General features: G+C 33.9%; 2 protein-coding genes and 1 pseudogene across 2 annotated transcripts; 2 read left to right on the forward strand and 1 right to left on the reverse strand.

The window, feature by feature from the left end:
- The first annotated feature begins 1,577 nt into the window (after positions 1-1,577).
- On the forward strand, positions 1,578-5,841 carry LOC133680800 (uncharacterized). The gene is made up of 7 exons (XM_062103795.1): positions 1,578-1,735; positions 2,022-2,087; positions 2,230-2,279; positions 2,626-2,690; positions 4,992-5,083; positions 5,222-5,293; positions 5,383-5,841. Exons 1-7 carry the CDS (start codon positions 1,733-1,735, stop codon positions 5,419-5,421), a joined length of 387 nt encoding a protein of 128 aa, XP_061959779.1. The 5' UTR covers positions 1,578-1,732; the 3' UTR covers positions 5,422-5,841.
- Positions 5,842-7,914: 2,073 nt separating this feature from the next.
- Positions 7,915-14,242, forward strand: LOC133690433 (two-pore potassium channel 3-like). The gene is made up of 2 exons (XM_062110675.1): positions 7,915-9,129; positions 13,628-14,242. Exons 1-2 carry the CDS (start codon positions 7,982-7,984, stop codon positions 13,773-13,775), a joined length of 1,296 nt encoding a protein of 431 aa, XP_061966659.1. The 5' UTR covers positions 7,915-7,981; the 3' UTR covers positions 13,776-14,242.
- Positions 14,243-19,132: 4,890 nt separating this feature from the next.
- LOC133669346 (uncharacterized) lies at positions 19,133-19,546 on the reverse strand (annotated as a pseudogene).
- Between the last annotated feature and the right edge of the window lie 372 nt (positions 19,547-19,918).

A 19,918-nucleotide genomic window follows, 5' to 3' on the forward strand; every position in this document is an offset into this window, starting at 1 on the left:
ATCAAGTTATCTTGACCTTATGACCAATGAATAATCCTTAATAGGTTAATCCAGGTTGACTTGACTTATTTTTTGTGTTATTTTTAAATTAATTTTTAATAAATTTCATCATTTAACATTGAGTCTGACATGGTTGATTGAGAATTAAACTTTAAAATTTATTTGGATTTGCTCTTTATAGAGTCATCTCAATCTCATGACTAGAATCGTGAATTTAACGGGTTAAATCAGGTCATTTTTATTTTATTTTCTTTCATACTATCTATTATATCTAAGGATTAAGTTTGAGTAGTGTGGTGTGGATGCTATAAATACCAGTGAAGGTACTTGTGTTACATTGCATGTGAAATTCTAAGTAAATTCCAAACATAAAAAAAGGAAACAAAACATGCATTACATATGTATTTTTTGATATCACGAAATTTATTAACTCTAGAATGGAAAGATAATATAAATTTTTAATATTATAAATAATAAAATATTAACTAATAAATATTAAACACAAGAGAAGAAGACAATAATATAATGTATACATTTGTTTTTTTGGTATCATAAAATTTGCTAACATAGGAATGGGAAAATGATATTGGTGTTTAATAAAATAAACTAGAAAATATATTAATTGATAAATTGGAGAAAAAATTATGAATGATAATTAAATACAAAAGTGTGAAGTTATTTTTTCTAGTAAGAATTAAAAGATAGATATTAATATAAATATTTTACTTTGTTTATTCTTTTTATTTTATATATTTTTTATTTATCTTGGAGATTTACTTTGGTTGCTAAATATATATGATTTTTGTTAGAAAAAAAGCAAGTCATGCCCGCACACCTGATTAATTTGTTCTAATACAATGAACGATATGATGTTCGCCTAGGTAGATGGCATGCCATCCACTAATTTGTTTTTTTATTACATTCGGTGACTATAAAACTAAAATTCAAATTTTTAGATCAAAAATTCAATTTTCAACAATTTTCACCTAAAAATAGTTTAGGAACATCTTAAAAACCTCAATAAACTTATTTTGAGCCCTGAAACACCATTTAATCATCTTTTAAAAAATTGTATCCAAAAAAACTTCATGAACCCTAATTTACAATTTTTGGCATGTTTGAAGAAGAAAAACAACTTCTATTAGACTCATTTCTTGAAGATGAACCTATTAACACGAAGATTGATTTTTTTTATGATCAAAATATGCCCAACCAAACTCTTTCTCATTGCTCTTTTATTCTCTGATAAGGGATTACAATGAAAGAAATTAAAGCTTAGGAATAAAACATAAAATCTAAAAAAGGACTATATATATATATATATATAAAACAAAATTTAGGGATAAAATTGAAGCTTATCAAGCCTATTGAACAATGAAGATTAAAATAAAGATTTGTTTTTTTATTTGACCGGTGGAGTATGGATCAATTAGCTAGTTAGGAGCGATAGGACGACAAATTTGAATTTGACCCGATATTAAAGAAGGCTAAACCCGGTCCAACCAGCTCCCATTGCTTATGGATGGATGTGTAGCTTTGGGCCCATTAGCCAGTAGCCCGTTAGGGCTCACAAAATCGCGTCTACCAAACGCTAGGCCATGTCGTAAAGCATCCACCCAATAATATACAAAATCTCTTTGGAGAAGGAGCAAAGAAAAGCAAAGCCAGGCGGGGCAGGCAGATTCACAATCTTCAGCAAGAATCTAATTTTCTCGATCACTCCAATCAATCAATGGTATGCTCTAAAGGCCTTTTATTTCCCCTTTAATTTCCCTCTATTTTGTTTTAGTTTTTTTTTGCTCCTTTTAGTTACCTATTACTTAATATTTCTTATCTACTCAATTTATAGTATGAACGTTTAATTTCATATAAGTAGGTACTATATGAACTGATCTCATGTGGGTTTCCATTATTTTTGCCAAACACACTTCAAAGTTGGAGTCTTTTTGTAGTTACCAACAGTTAAGGAAAACCACTTTTTTTTTCCGCTCAACTCTTCTTATTGTTGTTCTTAATTATAGGCTGATCCTGAGTTAGAAGCAATTAGACAAAGAAGAATGCAAGAGCTCATGGCTCAACGAGGCATGGTAATCATTATTGTTGTTGTTGTTACTACTGCTACTTTTAGTTCTCTTAATTTAATTTGTGTGTATGAAGTATACGTGGCATTTTAAAATTTATTTCTTTTATGATGATGGCATTGCTGAAAATTTACTACTAATTGAACAGGGAAATCCGCAAAATTCTGAACAACAGAAGGCCCAAGAAGATGCAAAGAGGTCGGTTTCTGAAATTCTACTTTTGCATTATTACTCAACAGAGGGCCTCTTCTGGTTTCCGAAAACTTGATTTGAAACGAGAGCATAAATTATATTCTCGAGATTTTATTTTTTTGAAATGGTGTTCTAGTTTCTGAGTAAGTGAGGGATTAGCAAAACCTTGTACAGATGTTTGAAAGCTGGGTTGTTTCTGAGCTGTTTTTAAAAAGCTACTTTTGAAAACAGTTCATAGAAAATCAGAAATTGAGGTTCTGTCTAAACAACTTCATGGGATTTTTTGTTGCGACATGCGACTGTTATTCTTGTACAGAATTCTCAAGATGGACTATTAATATGTTTAATGCAGTGATGCTGAGGAGCGAAGGCAAATGATGCTTAGTCAGATTTTGTCTTCTGAAGCACGAGAAAGACGTAAGTTCACATTTGAGATCATCTCTAGAAGTTCTTTTATTGGATCATAATTAATCTTTCAATTGTGCATGCTCTCTTGAAAAATTTGCTTCATAGTTGCCTTCTCAGAAAGCATCAAATTACCACACTGCTTTTGTTTCATTATTCAATTGTTAGTTAATTTTGTTTTTGGTTTGGCACTCTTTTTTTATGATGCAATAATGTAGCATGGTATTATAGAACATTATGTCTTTTGGTGAAATTTTGCATGGTTAGAATGGAGTTGGTCAGTGAATTCCTTGTTGGAGAATTTAGACTCTATAGGAATTTCTTTTAATCTCGTTGTATAGACTTCTTAAGGGTTTGCGGTTTCTCAATCATTCTTTTTCGGTGGAGATACCGAGTAACAAGTATCTTGATTTGTATCCAGTTTCAGCATGAACATTCTTGAATCCCTGTGGCTTGTAATTTTAACTTGTTTGGTTTATAATAAGTTTCCATTTTTCTTCTCTTTATTAGTTGTGGACATGTTCATAATCATGTATTTAAGAATTGTTAAAAAAACAAATGTATTTGTCACATTTACTGGGCTAAGTATTAAGCTAGTTCAATAGGATATTGTTTTATTAGGATGTTTGTAATTTCCTTGGTGATTGTACAGCGGTTCGGCCCATGTGTTGATAATCTGTTTGTAGGTTTGGAAAGTAGAATCCTTGCCAATGAGATTTTCCACTGCTTTTCTGATAATGCTGGCTTTCTCAAGATTTGAATAAACTTTTATCTAAATTTAATTAAAATACATTCACTAAAATCAAGCATATGATAGAAATGCTCATTGAATGTATGGATAGACTATAAGCCTATAAGCTATTTGGATGTTATAGCAGAATGATATTTGAGGTATGGATGAACAATAAACACCAAAGATATACAAACAGATGTTTGATATGCTAAATGGATTTTCGAGAACCCAAAGTCAAAATATTTTTGCAAAATTAATCTCAGATCATTCATTTTTGGCAAATCAAACTCCAAATCAAAGAGTGATGTGCTGGACTATCCTCCATTGTTTACGATCAAACATGGGTGTGAATTGTGTCTCTGGTTTAGTGTTCCCACCAACTTCCTCAAGGTTGAAAGAACTCGACCTTGTCAAGTATAGCTCCAAGCGGCTTCGATAATACCTTCAAAGATCAGGATTTAGCAGCTGCAATGTTTGAAGCAGGTAGCCCTGCCCATGAACTAGGATTTGTTGAACCTAGCCATCTTGGTAAAAACAACTTGGGCATCCAAAATAACATTAATATATTCCTTTTATGCCAATGATAAATATAATGCTAGTTCTTGGTTTGGTAGATTGATTTGCTGGTAGATTGGGGCGACGTTGTTAGGGCTGTTGCTGGTGGCTGCTCTCAGCATTATTGCTGTTGTGGTTTTATGTGGAAGCTGGTGGTTGGGGGGGGGGGCGCTGTTGGATTTGACTGTTGAAGGGTTATTATGGTTGGGTTATTGGGTGGTTTGTGTTGTTAGGGTTGTTTCAGTGAGATGCCTAGACAGTGGTAGTGTTATTTGGATAGCGAATTGTGTTGGTATTTAGCCTGTTACAATTGCTATAAATTTGGAGAGGTAACATATATTGGCTTGCTGGCAAGTGAATGGTTGATTTGGGCAGTGGATTTGAACTCTGCTGTAATGGAAAAAGTAGGAGATTTCAGGTGGTTAAGGTATGTGGATTAATGCCCAATTTGTAACGGAAAAATAAGAGATTATTAGGTTGACGTGGGAAAAGAAGATTAGAAGAAAGAAAAGGGGAGAAAGAAAGGGAAGAAAGGAGGAGGAGAAGAAGAGATGAATCAAGAGAAGAGAAGGGAAAGGGGAGTAGAGAATAATTTGTAGCTTTCCTTGTTTAATAAAAAACGGTGTGAGATGTAAAAAAAAAGTACATATAATTGGTAAAACCCTATAACACCAACAATTGGGCGTATAGCCCACAAAACAAAATGTCTAACAATAACGTAAATCAAGTCCAATAATTAAACGAAATGAACCAAACTAAAGAGTGACAGGTTGGACTATCCTTCATCTTCTACAACCAAACACAGGTGTGAAATGTGTCTTGGGTCTAGTGTCTCCACCAAAGCCAAAGCCTGTGTGTTCAACTAGAATAATAAGCCAAGGGAAATTTTCTTGCAATTCAGCGGCAGATCCAAATTGATTCGCCGAGTGCACAGGAACATGTATCTGTGTTAATATGACCTTTCATTGTCTTATCAACTATTGGGGGATCAATTGTGTTCCTTTACTTTCATGCTATCTGTGCAGTTGCCCGAATTGCTCTGGTGAAGCCTGAGAAGGCAAGAGGTGTTGAAGATGTCATCTTGAGAGCTGCTCAAATGGGTCAAATAGTTGAAAAGGTATGACAGAAGGCCGTGGCTTGGTGCACTTTGGTTCATTCCTAAGTATATTTTGGGTGCTTATGATCTATATAGGAATTTTCACCCAGAGCGTTTACAAAGTATTCAACCATACTGTGTTGAATTTTTTATTTGTAGGTTTCTGAGGAGCGGCTCATATCAATGCTGGAACAGATTAACAACCAAACAACCAAGCAGACAAAAGTCACAGTAAGTCGTGAATGATTAAACTGTTTTTTTGATATCCTTTTGTGTCTGGGGGATATATGGATTTTTGACCTTTTCATGTAATTCTTCAGATCCAGAGGCGTCGGAGTGTTCTAGATGACGATGATTAACTCATATGCAACCTGTGTTTCAATCGGTGTTTTATATTGGTAGTATATTTATCCTAGACACTTTTTGTGTGTTTTGTAAGTAAAATGCTCATCTGTATTCCTTGCTAGACCTTGTAGTCATAATCCTCATGTCCCTATCAATCCTGTTTCAAAGACTCATTCTGAGTTTGAGTGATGAATCTGGCTAGCATTGACAACCACCAAATTTGCCATTTGAAAAAGTCAAAATTGGTATGATGATGTGAAAAGATTCATTTTGGTCCCGATGCTGGGCTGGCGTGGTTGTTGGATCAATGTGATGGGATGTATTGATAAGAAAGTAGGATTACCATGGCTACAACTGTGAAACTTCGGTGTGTAACTGGCATTTTCAAACTATTGGTAACTATTTTATTTTATTATATATTTCGTTCTGGTGAATTGCTGATTTGCTTGGATGTTTGTAAGATTGCTCTAGCTAAAAGATTGTAGTTCTCCTTGGTGTCTTGTCGCACTCAACTTCACATGTGACTTGCCATACATGACGAAACATTATTTGTGGGAATCCAATTGTTCGTAGCTCACTAGTTCAACCCTTTAATTATGGTATGGTCACCTCATAGCGTTTCTTATCTTTTGCATTAAATGGAAGAAATATGACATACGAAAGAAAATGGTAAACGTGGCGAGTCTAGATGGCTCATGGCATGTTCTGTATATAGATAGCTAGTCTGAGACATGGGATGCTGTTGTCTGTATCCTACAAAGGAGGTTTCCTGGCTTATTAAAAATTCCGAAGATCATTGGTTAAACGATTGGTTAAATTATTATCCTTGTCTTGCGCTCTGTTTGGAAGAAGGGAACAGGGGATGTGCTGCAGAAGTTGCAGCACACCCAACCAGAGCATCTAGAGGCGCAGTGGCTGTCGCTAAATTTGCTGGTGTTGATTTGTATAGAGTATTGAACAAGATCTAAGCAATAAAAAGGGTGGCTGGTTTCTGCTTTCTGGCATAGTGTTCCAAACCAATACAAATAATCCAAGGAAATGGGACTATGTTCAATAATTGATGATGGCACACTTGTGGCAGCCATTATTCGTTTTCGTTGCATGTGGATGACAGACAGACAGACAGACAGACGAGGTTAACAGACAGACGAGGTTATCCATAAAAGAAATAAAAAAGATAAGTGCTCGCAAAGCTACAAATTATAGCTTCTAAAAATTACATATGAAAGCGGAAAAGCTACAAATTATAGCTTCTCAAATGAACACATAAAAGCGGCTTTTTATATGTTAAAGTCACAGTGACAACTAAGAGCAGTGGAACCGAAGCTTCTCTCGAAAAAAGATCAAATTTCTCTTGGAAAAAGATGTTTTTATACTAATCATTGACACGCTAGCAAATAAGTTTGCTTTTCCTCTTCTTATTTTAGATTTGAATCCAAATTTTGATGAGTGTACCGATTCAAGTGTGGATTGTTTATTAAAAAGAACCACTTGTCATGGCAGTGACAAAGGCGCGTGAAGATGCGTAGCTTATTTCTCGGCGGAAATGTGGAATCATACGTTATTCATATGCATGCAGCGAAACACACGTCAGTTTCACACATTAAATCTTGGAGCAAATAGCCCCTGAATTCTTGAACACAGTATAACTTAGGGTTCATATTTGACAAAATCTATATCTTAATCCTTTATTTATGAGCTTAATTTTCTCATAGCTCTTGCTATATTAGTTTTTATTAAGTTAAATTAAATGATAAATTTGGGATTGAGTAAGCAACAAACATAGCTGACATCAATCATGTATAGAAAGACGATGATGCTAATATGGTAGTTGATTTTGTATGCATATTAGTTTTTATCTTTTTAGCAATGAGTTTACCTTGGGATAGTGGTATGACTAAGATTATTTTTAATTCGTATTCTATAGACTCTCTCAGACTCATACAAGAGGATTCCACAAGCTCCCACAATTTTGGTTCTATCATTGCATGGATCAAAGGTTTGTTGTCATGATCTTAGGAAATAAATATCCAACATATTCTAGACGAAGGTAACTTATGTATAGATTACCTAGTTAAACTAGTTGCTAAGGGAGATGACCGTTTTTAGATTTGGAAAAGCCCACCTTCTAGGATGTGACATTTACTCGAGGCTGATATGATGAGTATATTTCATTTTAGATTTTAGTTTCTATTTTTTATTTCTACTGTATTAAAAAAAAATAAAAAACATTTCAACGTTGATTAAGAAAATATCTATATCACGGTGTATGTATGTGTATGTAGTGATGATAAGTTCTCCCCCCGAAGTTCCGTTTGAAAAAAAGAAAAAGAAAAACAAAAGAAGATAGCTTTTAACGAAAGATAAGGGATTAAATTATAAATTCTTAAAATTAGAGTATTAAGCTGTAACAAAGTTGAAAAGGCAGGTAGTACAAGGTTATTAGCAAAAGGACCGAATTGAATCAAATCAAATTTTGCATCTGTCTATAAAACTATCCCTACCTTTTGGGATCCTTAAAAGTTAAAACATTATCCCTCTGGTAACCATTTACCGGCGAACAGAATCGGCGATATGGAGAAAGAGCCTCTACTTCCATACCTAAGCCCAAGAAAGAGAATACCGCAACCACATCCACCCCTTTTCCCTCTCCCTGAAGACGATGAAATCTCTTTGCCTCTCCCTCTAACTCCTTCTGAACTTAAAGACCGCCTTATTTTTGGCCCATCGTCTGCCTCTCCAAGAGACCCTTCTCCTCTCCTTGAAGCCTTGACTCTTTCTCTCAATTCACCAAGATCCTCCACTCCTAATCTAGATTTTAGCTCATTTCTTGATTCTCCTCACTTACAACATCACCATCAGCAGCAGCAACAGCAATCTTGGCTTGTTGATCCTGATTGTCAATGGACAAAAACCAATCTTCACAGGTCCAAAACTGCACCTGCTATGGCTGTCATCAATGATCTTAACCACCCTGCCATTACCAAGCCTAAGTTTGGTTCTCAATCAATAGTACGCCAAGCATTTGTTCTCTTGGTACTGTATTTGTCTCTTGGTGTGCTTATATATTCTCTTAATCGTGATAAGTTCAAAGGAAATGCAACGAACCCAGTTGTCGATGCTTTGTATTTTTGTATTGTGACAATGTGTACTATTGGTTATGGGGACATTACCCCAGATAGTACTGCTACCAAGTTGTTCTCCATTTTGTTTGTGCTGATTGGTTTTGGTTTCGTTGATATTTTGCTTTCTGGGATGGTTAGTTATGTGCTTGACTTGCAAGAGAGTCATTTGTTGAGGAATGTTAAGAGGGGGGTTGAAAAGGAATCTGCTGGTTCATATATAATTGATGTGAAGAAAGGGAGGATGAGGATAAGAATGAAGGTGGGACTGGCATTAGGTGTCGTGGTTCTTTGTATTGGAGTTGGTGTTGCTTTTATGCATTTTGTCGAAAGGTTAGGATGGTTGGATTCACTTTATCTATCCGTTATGTCGGTTACAACTGTTGGATATGGTGATAGGGCATTCACTTCATTGGCTGGTCGTATTTTCGCTTCCATTTGGTTGCTTGTGTCGACACTTGCTGTTGCTCGAGCATTTTTGTATTTGGCTGAGGCAAGAGTGGATAAGCGGCATAGGATGTTGGCAAAGTGGGTGCTTGGTCAACACATGACTGTCTCTGAGTTTCTTGCTGCAGACATTGACAACAATGGGTTTGTGAGGTATGCTTTGTTACTGTCTTTTTCACATTTGCAGCATACATGCTTCCACTTGTTTGCTTTGAAGGTCATGGGTTAATAAAATTGCTCTCTTAAAGTTTTATAATGATCTGGACTATCTTATTTACCCTTCCATAATCATATTGGGTATTCCCTTTTGTTTTGTTAGTATATGTATTGACCTTGAATTACATAGAATTACAAGTTTTTGACATGCAATTGAGCTTTAATTTGCTGAAAGAAACAGAAAACCATGTACAAACTGCTATTAGTACTTAAAGGCTTAAATTGCGATGTTTTCTGTGAAAAGTTGAGCTTCTGAGATTTGTGTTCACATTGTAAGAATAACTTGGTAAAGAATGAGATTTAGTTTGTAGGTTGTTATTAAAGCTCTGTGTTTATGTAACTAGTGCTTGCAAAATTTGGATATTGATAATGAGGTATTAACGTTTTCAAACACTTTGTATAAAGAGCCATTGAGAGCCACAACTTACAGTAAACTGCTTACAACTTAACTTGGTTACATTTACCTTTTGCTATGCATTTTAGGCTACTTGCTCAACTGCTGCATAATTTGTTATAATAAAGCTTTTTTAATTGAAAAGTGCATGTGGCCTTCAGGTTTCCTAAAAGTTCAGTAGGTTATAGAAGAAAGTTGAAGTATTAGTTGATAGGGTTTAGACATATTTAAGCTCACTCTTAGTAGTTCATTTATAAAGAAAAAGAAAAAAAAATCAATAAAATACTATGTAGGAATAAAATTGGAATAAAACTATATATATATAACGCAAATACATAAGATACAAATGTGAATACAAATTTTATTCAATGCTTCACTAAATTATAACATGATTATATTAGCAGTATAGTTTTTACAAAGCCTTTTATTTCAAAAAATTAATTTTTAATATAAGCGAGACAAATATTAAAGATATAGACATGAATAAAAAATAAAGGATTTAATTTAATAATTTGATAAGTTTTGATAGTATTTTTCAAATTTTATTGTTGAGTTTTCCTGACCTATTTTAAAGTATTTAGAGTTTTAATAGGCAAAATAAAGTGCCAATAAGGTACTTTATAGGTTATGAATTATTCAAAAAGCTTGTTTTAAGATATTTAAGGTTTTATGTGATGTATAAATAGAAATATAATGAAAAATGTGATTAACATATTTTTTTTAGAAATCATATTAATATTTTATTCTATTTCTTAATTGGATATAGAGTTTAATTTACATATTCAGTAATGCCATATATTTTTTTTTGTCCTATAAAAAAAAAGAAAATCCTTTTATATAAACAGGACAAAGGTCTTTTTAGTTTTAGCAAGTAGAATTTAAGGTAAGACAATATATATATTTGTTTTAAAAAGACAGTATATTTGGTATTTACTAGTAAAATTTCTTAATATATGTGATCATTCATAAAATTTAAGGGTATTTTTGTCGAATCAAATATTTTGACACCGAGTAATAGTTATGGATTTGTTTTAAAATATACACCTCTTTGTTCCCTTGAGTTGAAGCAACCTCCAATTTGGCCAGGTACTTCATTACCTTGCCATGTATAAGCCCCTGTCCTATAAAATCCACGGTTTGTTAAACGTGAATACATGCTCTTAGGGTCAACTGTAAAGCAATTGTCAAGGTCTTTTTAGTTTAAGCACGTAGAATTTAAGGTAAGACAATATATGTATTTGTTTTAAAAAGACAGTAAATTTGGTATTTACTAGTAAAATTTCTTAATATATGTGATAATTCATAAAATTTAAGGGTATTTTTGTCGAATCAAATATTTTGACGCCGAGTAATAGTTATGGATTTGTTTGAAAATTTAACCCTCTTTGTTCCCTTGAGTTGAGGAAACCTTCAATTTGGCCAGGTACTTCATTACTTTGCCAGACTCCATATTGAACCTTATTCATTCCTTGAATCCCAAGAAAATTTCTCAATGTTATGTATAAGCCCCTGTCCTATAAAATCCACAGTTTGTTAAATGTGAATACATGCTCTTAGGGTCACCTGTAAAACAATTGTACCTTTTCTCTTCGAGGGTGAAGCAAGTGTAAATCTTGTTGTGCAGAGAATGAATTTTAGCCCTATTTTAAGTGAATGATCATAGTTGATTCATGTCCTGGGTCTACACAAGTCGAAATCATGAATTGAAATTGGTTGACTGGACAAGTTGCCACCCTGTTATGCATAGGCCTTGCTTTCCTCGTACTTCCTCTATAATAGTCCCAAATATTCTTTGTCTGGTGAAAAGGCTTTTTGGTGGAAAAGTTGATTAATGGTGTCAAGAAACCTGCCAAATATAGCATTGTGAATATGGAATAGAGGCTAGTGTTTAACTTTTGTGCTAAATTAGAGCAATAAACTCGTGTCATAATGGTGTCTGAACTGCTGAAGACCTGAAGTAATTTGACTCTAAGACAAGCTCTTACCCCAGTTATCATGTTAGTTCATGGTGGTTCTTCTTCTGTGACTGGTTGTCCATGCTCCCAATAGAACCCTCTGCCTCGTATAAGAGAACATGAGATTTATACATGGGGCCTCGTCATCCCATCTGTCTGTCTGTTCTTTAAAAACTACAAACTTTCTGATGTCTTTCCTTATATTTTAATTTCTGAAACTTATTTTAAATTGATATTTTATAGTACATAGTTTCATTCAAGCAAAAGATACCTATAGTTCCACATGAACTATTATATTTGACTTCAATAAGCACCTGGTGTATGTATTATTTTGTTTTCTAAATGTTTTACTATTTTTTTAATCAATCTGCCAAGTATCTCCTAGTTACTGTACTGGAGAGGTGGGCTTAAGTCTCAGTGCACAAAAGCTGGTCCCAGGATACTACATGGCTTGCAAAATTTTAAAAAAAGGAAAACAGTTTACAAACATGAAAGGATTCTGATGATGTTTTGAGAATCTTGGTACATAAGTTGCAACATTATAGAATGTAGCGTCAATTTCCCAATGCTTATTTAGTTTAGTGTTGTCAAGAGGCGCTAAGGCACTCACCTAGGCGCTCTAGGTGAGGGGAGGTGAGGCCCCGATGCCTTTATTAGCCTCAGGCATTGGATTTCAATGATGTGTCGCCTAGGCGAGCACCTTGCGAGTGGGTGCAAGGCGTTAAGGCTAGCACCTGTTTGATGTTCTTTTTTATTGGTTGGATTTTATTTTTAGCTGATTTATGTTTTGACCTATTTGTTCAATTTTTATAACTGATATTTAATTTTGTTTTTTAATCTATTTGGCTACTTACTACTTTAAATTATCTTATTTGTTTTAAGGGTGAAAAATATAACTTACTACCATGTTATGGTATTTTATATTTTCTTTTGAATTTCTAATGATCTAATCTTAATTGGAAAGATATATATTTTAGATTTATATAATATAATATAATATAATATTGCATTTTTTTTAAAAATTTATAGCATATTGTCTTGGTTCATTTGGGCGAGTGCCTAGCACCTTGGGCATTTTACAGGCTTGGCATCTTTTACCGCCTTTCACCTTTAACAACATTGATTTAGTTATATGCATATGCAGAGATGTGGTACCACCCAGTAGGTCTTATGTAGGCACCCACAATAATTGATAACATGGTGAATATGTTTGCACTAGTTGAAGCACTTGGTTCAAGGTTCGGTGAATTTTGGAGCACAACATATATATACCTGTTAGCTGTCATGTTGGCAAGTTAGTTTTTGCGTTGTTGATACAGCTCCCTAGGGAAGCATCAAAACCTTGCATCTGGACGATTCCTGCTGTCTCATTATATTGAAGAGAAAGGCTAATCACTTCTGACAATGTTGGTTCAGTAATCTAGATGACCTTGCTTCCATTGGTTTCCCTCTTAGTCAAAGGATTCATTATGAAATCTTGGGGGAGAATAATGCAGTCAATGAAAAGCGTATTCTGGTATTATTGTTCAATTAATATGTACATTCATTGACTTAGGTCTTTGAGTTATTGAAGAAATTTTTTGTTGAGGTTTCTTCTTTCGGTTTTGAGAAGTTGTTTAGGCTTCATTTGTATCATTGGGAAATTTATTATTACAGGTTTCATTTTGATCATGACTCTATTTCCTTACTACTTAGGTCTTCATGGTGCCTATAGCTTCTTAATCTATGTGGCAGACATCAATTTTCAAATATGGCTATGGAAATTTCCTTGTTCGTATGGATTTTTTAGAGGGCTTAAATTTCTTGCTAATTCAAGAAGCATCCGTTATGAATTTCAAGGATTAGGCTCAGTTAATTTCTAGCTGTCTTTTGTCTCTTACCACGGGGGTTCTCTCTCTCTCTCACTCTTCCAAGAAATAAGTATCATGAATTGTAGCTTCCACGTAGTTCTATCTAATAACAGAGAGTGGATGACAATATGGTGTCATTTCTTCGCAATCTGGCATGGTGTGTATATCAAAGTCTAGTTGGCCTAGACTGGATATTCTGTCTTTATTGACTACTTACATTAGTTTCAAATTTGCAGTAAATCAGAGTATGCAATATACAAGCTCAAGGAGATGGAAAAGGTATCGGAGAAGGATATTCTACAGATATGCCAGCAATTTGATAGGCTAGACACCGGCAACTGTGGGAAGATTACACTTGCTGATCTCATGGAAAGCCAGCCTTGAACAAGTCTTCTCATGCGCTACCAAACACTAGAAATCTCAGTGGATTATAGATTGAAACCCTTGAAGGAAATATAGTTAAATGAATTGCAGTGCCTGATAAGTTGGTCCTCTTTCCTATTCGTCATGGCTACCCCCATCTCTGGAGTTCAAAGGGTCCTGAATGGACAAATTTCCACACGCTGTCAACTGAGTTTAGAAACCGGTTTGACTTTCAAGGTTGCTTGTTTCGGCAGCTTAGCTCCTAGCAGTCACGCTACTGGTTGTCTGGTCTAATGACAGGGGGATGACGATGTGATGATTGGAGTATAAATCACTTAATTTTGCTAGTGTAGGCCTATCGGATTAATTGTTTTTGAGATGCCAAAAAGATGAAGCTCTGTGTAATTCAAACATGACTGGTTCATGTTTATTATCGAATGAATGAAGGTGGGGCTGCTCCTTCCTCCCATTTGGGATAGGTTCTCTTATGTTGTTCGAATTAAAATCGACATTAGCAGGAATTTATCCTGATTCAATCTGCAGCAATTATCTGCCTGTGTTTTTATGTGTTTGCTTATGCGTCAAGGGGGCAGCAGCAGAAGTGCATTCTAGACACTCTCAGCATCATTTGTCAACCTAGACATCTAGTCATCCTGGCAAGCGTCAACAAAAGCCTCAAAGGTCGGTAACTGCTCTCTTGAACCGTTGTTTATAAAAGGAGTTTACAGGCGTTCAGGTCATTATCTCCATGTTGTAGCCAAGGGGACTCCGTTGCAATTTCTTTTTTCTTTCTCAATAATAATAATAAAAAAAGTTGAGGGTTTGAAAATGGTGTAGCAGTTATTTTTTTAAAGTATTTTTTATTTAAAAATATATTATTTTATTTTCATTATTAATATTCATTACTTGAAATATTTTAAAAAGATATTTTTTTTAGATGAAATTCTGTTTTTATTATTCATTCATTTTTATTTATTTTTCCAAACAATATATATTTGTTTTGTATCAAAAGCTTGATTTTTCATATAAAACCTTATCATGATATGTTAAGCAATTTTTAATCAAGAAACAAAAAATTATGTTTTTATTATTTTTATTTGACTGTATGAAAAAAATAAAACAAATAATTCGAATTTCATATATAATTATTCATAAAATAACTATTAATATTACTAGAAAAAGCTCTAATTTTATTTGAAAATTATGACATAATATAATACTTTTTAAAAATCATTTTATTTAAAGATAATTTTATTATAAAACTAAAAAAATTAAATGAATTTTTTTTAAAAAGCCAAGTGGAAGGACGAGATTAAACATTAGCACATGGGAAAAAGTTTACTATGTGGTTTTTTAATGGGAGAATGATTGTTTGCCCTCGAAATTTATTTTTAAATCAAACGGATAACATGTCATCTAGATAGACAATATATCATTCATTAATTTATTTTTTAATTATTTTAATTATTTAGGATATCAGGATCCGAGCTTTTGAACCCTTAAGACCCAAATTTCAACTTATTTTTAATCTTAAACACCTAAAAATTATTTTAAAAATCTTAATAACCCAATTTTGAATCTAAAAACACTATTTCATCACTAAGAACTTGAAAACCAAACCAAATTGAAAAAATATTTATAGGCTTGATCTGCTTTTCAGCATAGTTAGAGGATAAAATTATTTTTATTGAATTTTTATTTTTAATTAGATAAAGTTATTGTCACCAAGATTGATATGTTTTTATAGCTTTGATATAGTTGGTTGAGATCTTTCTCTCCCCCTCATTTTCTAGATGACTTTTACTGAAACATGGTTCATAATGGTGAAAATAAAATTCAAGGATTGAAACCAACAAACCTAAAACTACACGAAACAAATAATAATAATAAAAAAAACTGAGAAATTTATGTACCAAGGTGTGAGGTGGAGTTATATAGTGTTTGACCATTTTTTTAGTAATCTTTATAATTATAATTATTATAATTAGCCCACATTCAACGTCAACTTTCCAACAAAAAGGAAAAAAATTAAAAAGCTGAAGGGGCCAGCAGGGCAGATAACTATTCTCTAAACATGTGTGGGAATTCATCAATGTCTTCGTATATCCACTGAATCCGTGATATGGATCATAGCTATATATATATATATATATATATATATATATATATAAATGGCGCAATCATTGTTTTGTTCGTCTCTCTCTGTTTTCCAGAGCCATTTTCTTTTTTGACATAACACCGGTGATCTGGCTTTGTTTACTTTGAATTGGTAAAACGTAAACTCCCGTCAATGATTTTTTCTTCACTAATTTCCCAGTAGAAATAATGATCTAACATTTGATGACTGGAAGCTGGGTTGTTGGGATTTGCCTAGATTTAGCACTGTAATTAGGTTCAGATCAGCGTGATTAAACTCTTTTAATGATGACGCCCGCCTGGGGCTGGGTGTGCTTTCATTTTTGTCCATCTCTTGTTCATGAAAGGCTGCTTGCATTTCTTTCCTTCCTTTTCTTGTTTTCTTTCTTAAAAATTCATTCAAGCAGATGCACTATTTATTTGAACAAGTCCAAACACCCTAAAAACTAACAGAGGGGCGACAAAATCAGTCAAAGTTGTACATTCCAGTCAAGCCCTCTTATCTTTCTCCAAGGTAGCGATGTCAATCTTTCTGTGATATTCTAGCTTAAAGTAGAAGGGAATTGGTAGATTTCCAATGAGAAAAGGTGCCCAAAGACGAAGTCAGTTTCGTTCATAACTTGTTTGAAAGTTTAAATTCAAAAAGCTCAATTGATCACTCGCGGATTAATCAAAGCAATTGCTTTAGTGAGCTTTGATTTGATGTGGAGTGCAAAGTCTACACATGCTGTCCATTACACAGGCTTCTTATTTCTCAAAAGTCCACTTCTGGAATCTCTTTCTAGTTCCTTTTCTCAGTTCTTGGAGGTAAAAACTATTTACATGAGAAGAAAAACAAAGCAATGAGCCCACAATGAGGTGAGGGGCAACGCAACCTTTTGAATTCAGATAATCAAGAACCATTTTTTTTTAGAACATGGCGTTTACTCAAAAGGAGAAAAGGAAAGAAACTAGGGGGAAAACGATACGTTAGGGCACGGTCAAGTCACCTAGCTTGTCCTATATATTGCAACTGGTGATATATATGGGCATTGATTTTAAACAAATTTCACTATCGTCTTTCTTTCTTGTTGGCTAATGATCTAATGGTGGCCACAATTCTTGACAATTTCGGTCATGGAAGGGAGAATGATAATTAACTAGGGAGGACGAGTCAAAAGAGCTTTTGACACAGGAAAGAATCTTACCATTTGAGAACCTTTCACATTTGATGTTCAAGCTAGCTTAAGAAAACTTCAATGATACATGTTTTTTTTAAAATATGATAAGGGTTGTGTTTTAAAGTGTTTTTTTATTTAAAAATACATCAAAATAATAATTTTTTATTATTTAAAAATCAATTTTAACATCAGCATATCAAAACGATATAAAAATACTATAAAATATTAATTTGAAGTTCAAAAACACCTTTAAAATACAAAAACAAACATGGTTTTGATGAAAGTGAGCATTGATTTTTTACTTCAAGCACACAAAAGACAAAATAAAACACAAAAAATTTGAAAACCAAATTAATGTATTAATTTGGATTTTATTCCAATCTCTTCCTGTGTACTAAAGAAAAGTCGTGGTTAAATGAAAGTCACTCTCATGCTTGTAAAAGAGGCAAACACTCTAACAACACAACTGATCTTGCAGGATTTTTTGTTTTACATGTGATGGGCGCCTAACATGGGATCTTACCATATCTGTAATAGAAACTTGCATGCATGCAAAACATGCTTAAACACTGCAAGCTCCATGTTTCTTGATGTGTTAGGAGTACCCAGATAATAAAGATCGATGCTTGCTTGGGCTCTCATTTACTTACAACCATCACATGATCGGTTGCTTTCGGTTTTTCCAAATTGATGTGTGATTTGTAAAACATGACAGATCCTAATGCTCCCACTATGATCTCATCTTCCCTCCTGGTGCTTCACTCGTTTTATTCTTGAAATTTATGCTTCTCCCACCCTTTCATTTTCCGAGTTCAGTAAAATACTGCAGCAGCTCTTCTGCTTCTTCTCCTTCTCCCCCGAATGAAAGATTGCTGTCTGCTAGCTGCTGACAGCCCACCTCAAGTGCCTCTGTGTGGTATATCCATCATGTGGGCTTTCTTCCTTGACCTTTCGGAATTTATCTTCAACAATCTATTTTCGTAAGCATGTGTTGGCGTACACAAATTACCCTAAATCTAAATAATAATAATAATAATTATGACAACAAAGAACACACATCTACATGCTGGCTACAATATTAAATTGTCATAATTTCAATCTCAAAAGGAAGAAGATTAATCATACACACATATATATGTATAAATTAAAAAGTCATCCAATTGAGAAGGTGAAGCGTGGAGGTTAATGGTTGGCCGAGTTGCATGGAGATTTATGTGCTACTTTATGTTCGGTTCAAGCCAAACAATGACATGCTAGAAATTAGATATAGAGTGGGAGAGGAGCACCTTTCTGCCTTAAATTAGGGTGTTAGCAAGAGAGACCTCCAATGGAGTCCACATCAAAAAGATTCCCTTTTTTCTGGTCACACACCTAACAAAAACCTGCTCCTCTTCCAAATCGACAGGGACTGGCATTAATTCACCAAAGACCATACACTTTATGTCACATATAATGGAAGCAAACCATTTAAAGTCAACAATCTCAAGCTTTTTTTTATTATTAAAAAAAAAAAACTTAATTCCAATCTCTAGTGTAGCACTACAAAGTCATCTCTCTTAAGCAACCACCCGCACATCTGTAGAAACCAACCATTTCATATCATCTTGATTAATTATATATACGCACGCACCCATCTGACTGTTTTTTTACTATACTTTGCTAAGTTGGTTTCGTGTAGATTTCCATATATTTACCCCGCCAGCAGTATTAAATAGAGGTGTTCAAAATAACCGATTAAACGAGAAAAATAAATAAAAATTAATCGAAAAAACATAACTGAAATAAAAAACTAATTAAACTGATTTTCAAAACCATAAATTTTAACAAGTCCGGTTCGGTTTTGGTTTTGAACCAGAAATCAGACCAAACCAAACCGGACCCACTAAACAATTAACAAAAGTTTATGGTATAAATAGTTAACTTGCAACCTAACCGGCTAACCCTAACAATTAACTTAACCTTCATGCCTCTAAAAAAAAGCTACCTCCTTGCCCAGAGAAATTCTCAATCTTCCTCTCAATTAATTCCCAATCTTCCTTTCCCAGTTTCCTTTCAATTTTCAATTGCACTGTCATCTGCATTTCAGTGTTTAACAAGCAAAGCCGTCTCCTCTGCTTGGTTCAACTTAAACATCCTATAAAAGAACCTGCTCCAAAAACTCTCATCATCAACTCTATAAGGCACAACCTCGCCATAAATCTCCCTGATCACCCTATTTTCACTAATAAACCTCTCAATCTCCTCCTTTTTCTCATCAATCACAAAACCCCTTGATTTCCATTTCTCATAATCCTCCTTATCCTCAGGTTCACTATAGTAAGTATCAAAATCACATTGCAATGCACGCACTTAAGCATCAGAATGACTGTACTGTTTACCCAAACTACTTCTAATGGTATCAGTATTAGATAAGAGTAAATCACGATCATGATTATGATCAGAGGCTAAAATGAACTCTCTACCTTGAGAAATGATCTGGGCCATTGATTTCCACATGGATTAGGTTTCCCGGTTTTTTGCCAAAAAAACTGGATTTAACTGAATCGAACCGGTTAGATTTGAACTGGTTTTTGGTCCGGTTAATATTTCACAAAATTAATGTAATTCGGTTCGGTTGGTTTTTTGAGTTTAAACCGAACTGAACTGAATCGAATCGTGAACACTCCTAGTATTAATCTTCTATGTAATTAAGCCTCTTGCAATTATCTAAATATGGGTGCATTTATATACAATAAGTCATTTGTGATTTCCTTGCTAGCAAAAACTTATTAGTTAATTGAGATTGTTTGTTTGTTTAGTTTAACCGCAAAGTAAAGCATATAAATACTATAAATATAGGATTAAAATAACAAAACAACCATGCTCGAG

Source organism: Populus nigra, chromosome 1 (assembly GCF_951802175.1).
Source record: "Populus nigra chromosome 1, ddPopNigr1.1, whole genome shotgun sequence".
Classification (NCBI taxonomy): domain Eukaryota; kingdom Viridiplantae; phylum Streptophyta; class Magnoliopsida; order Malpighiales; family Salicaceae; genus Populus; species Populus nigra.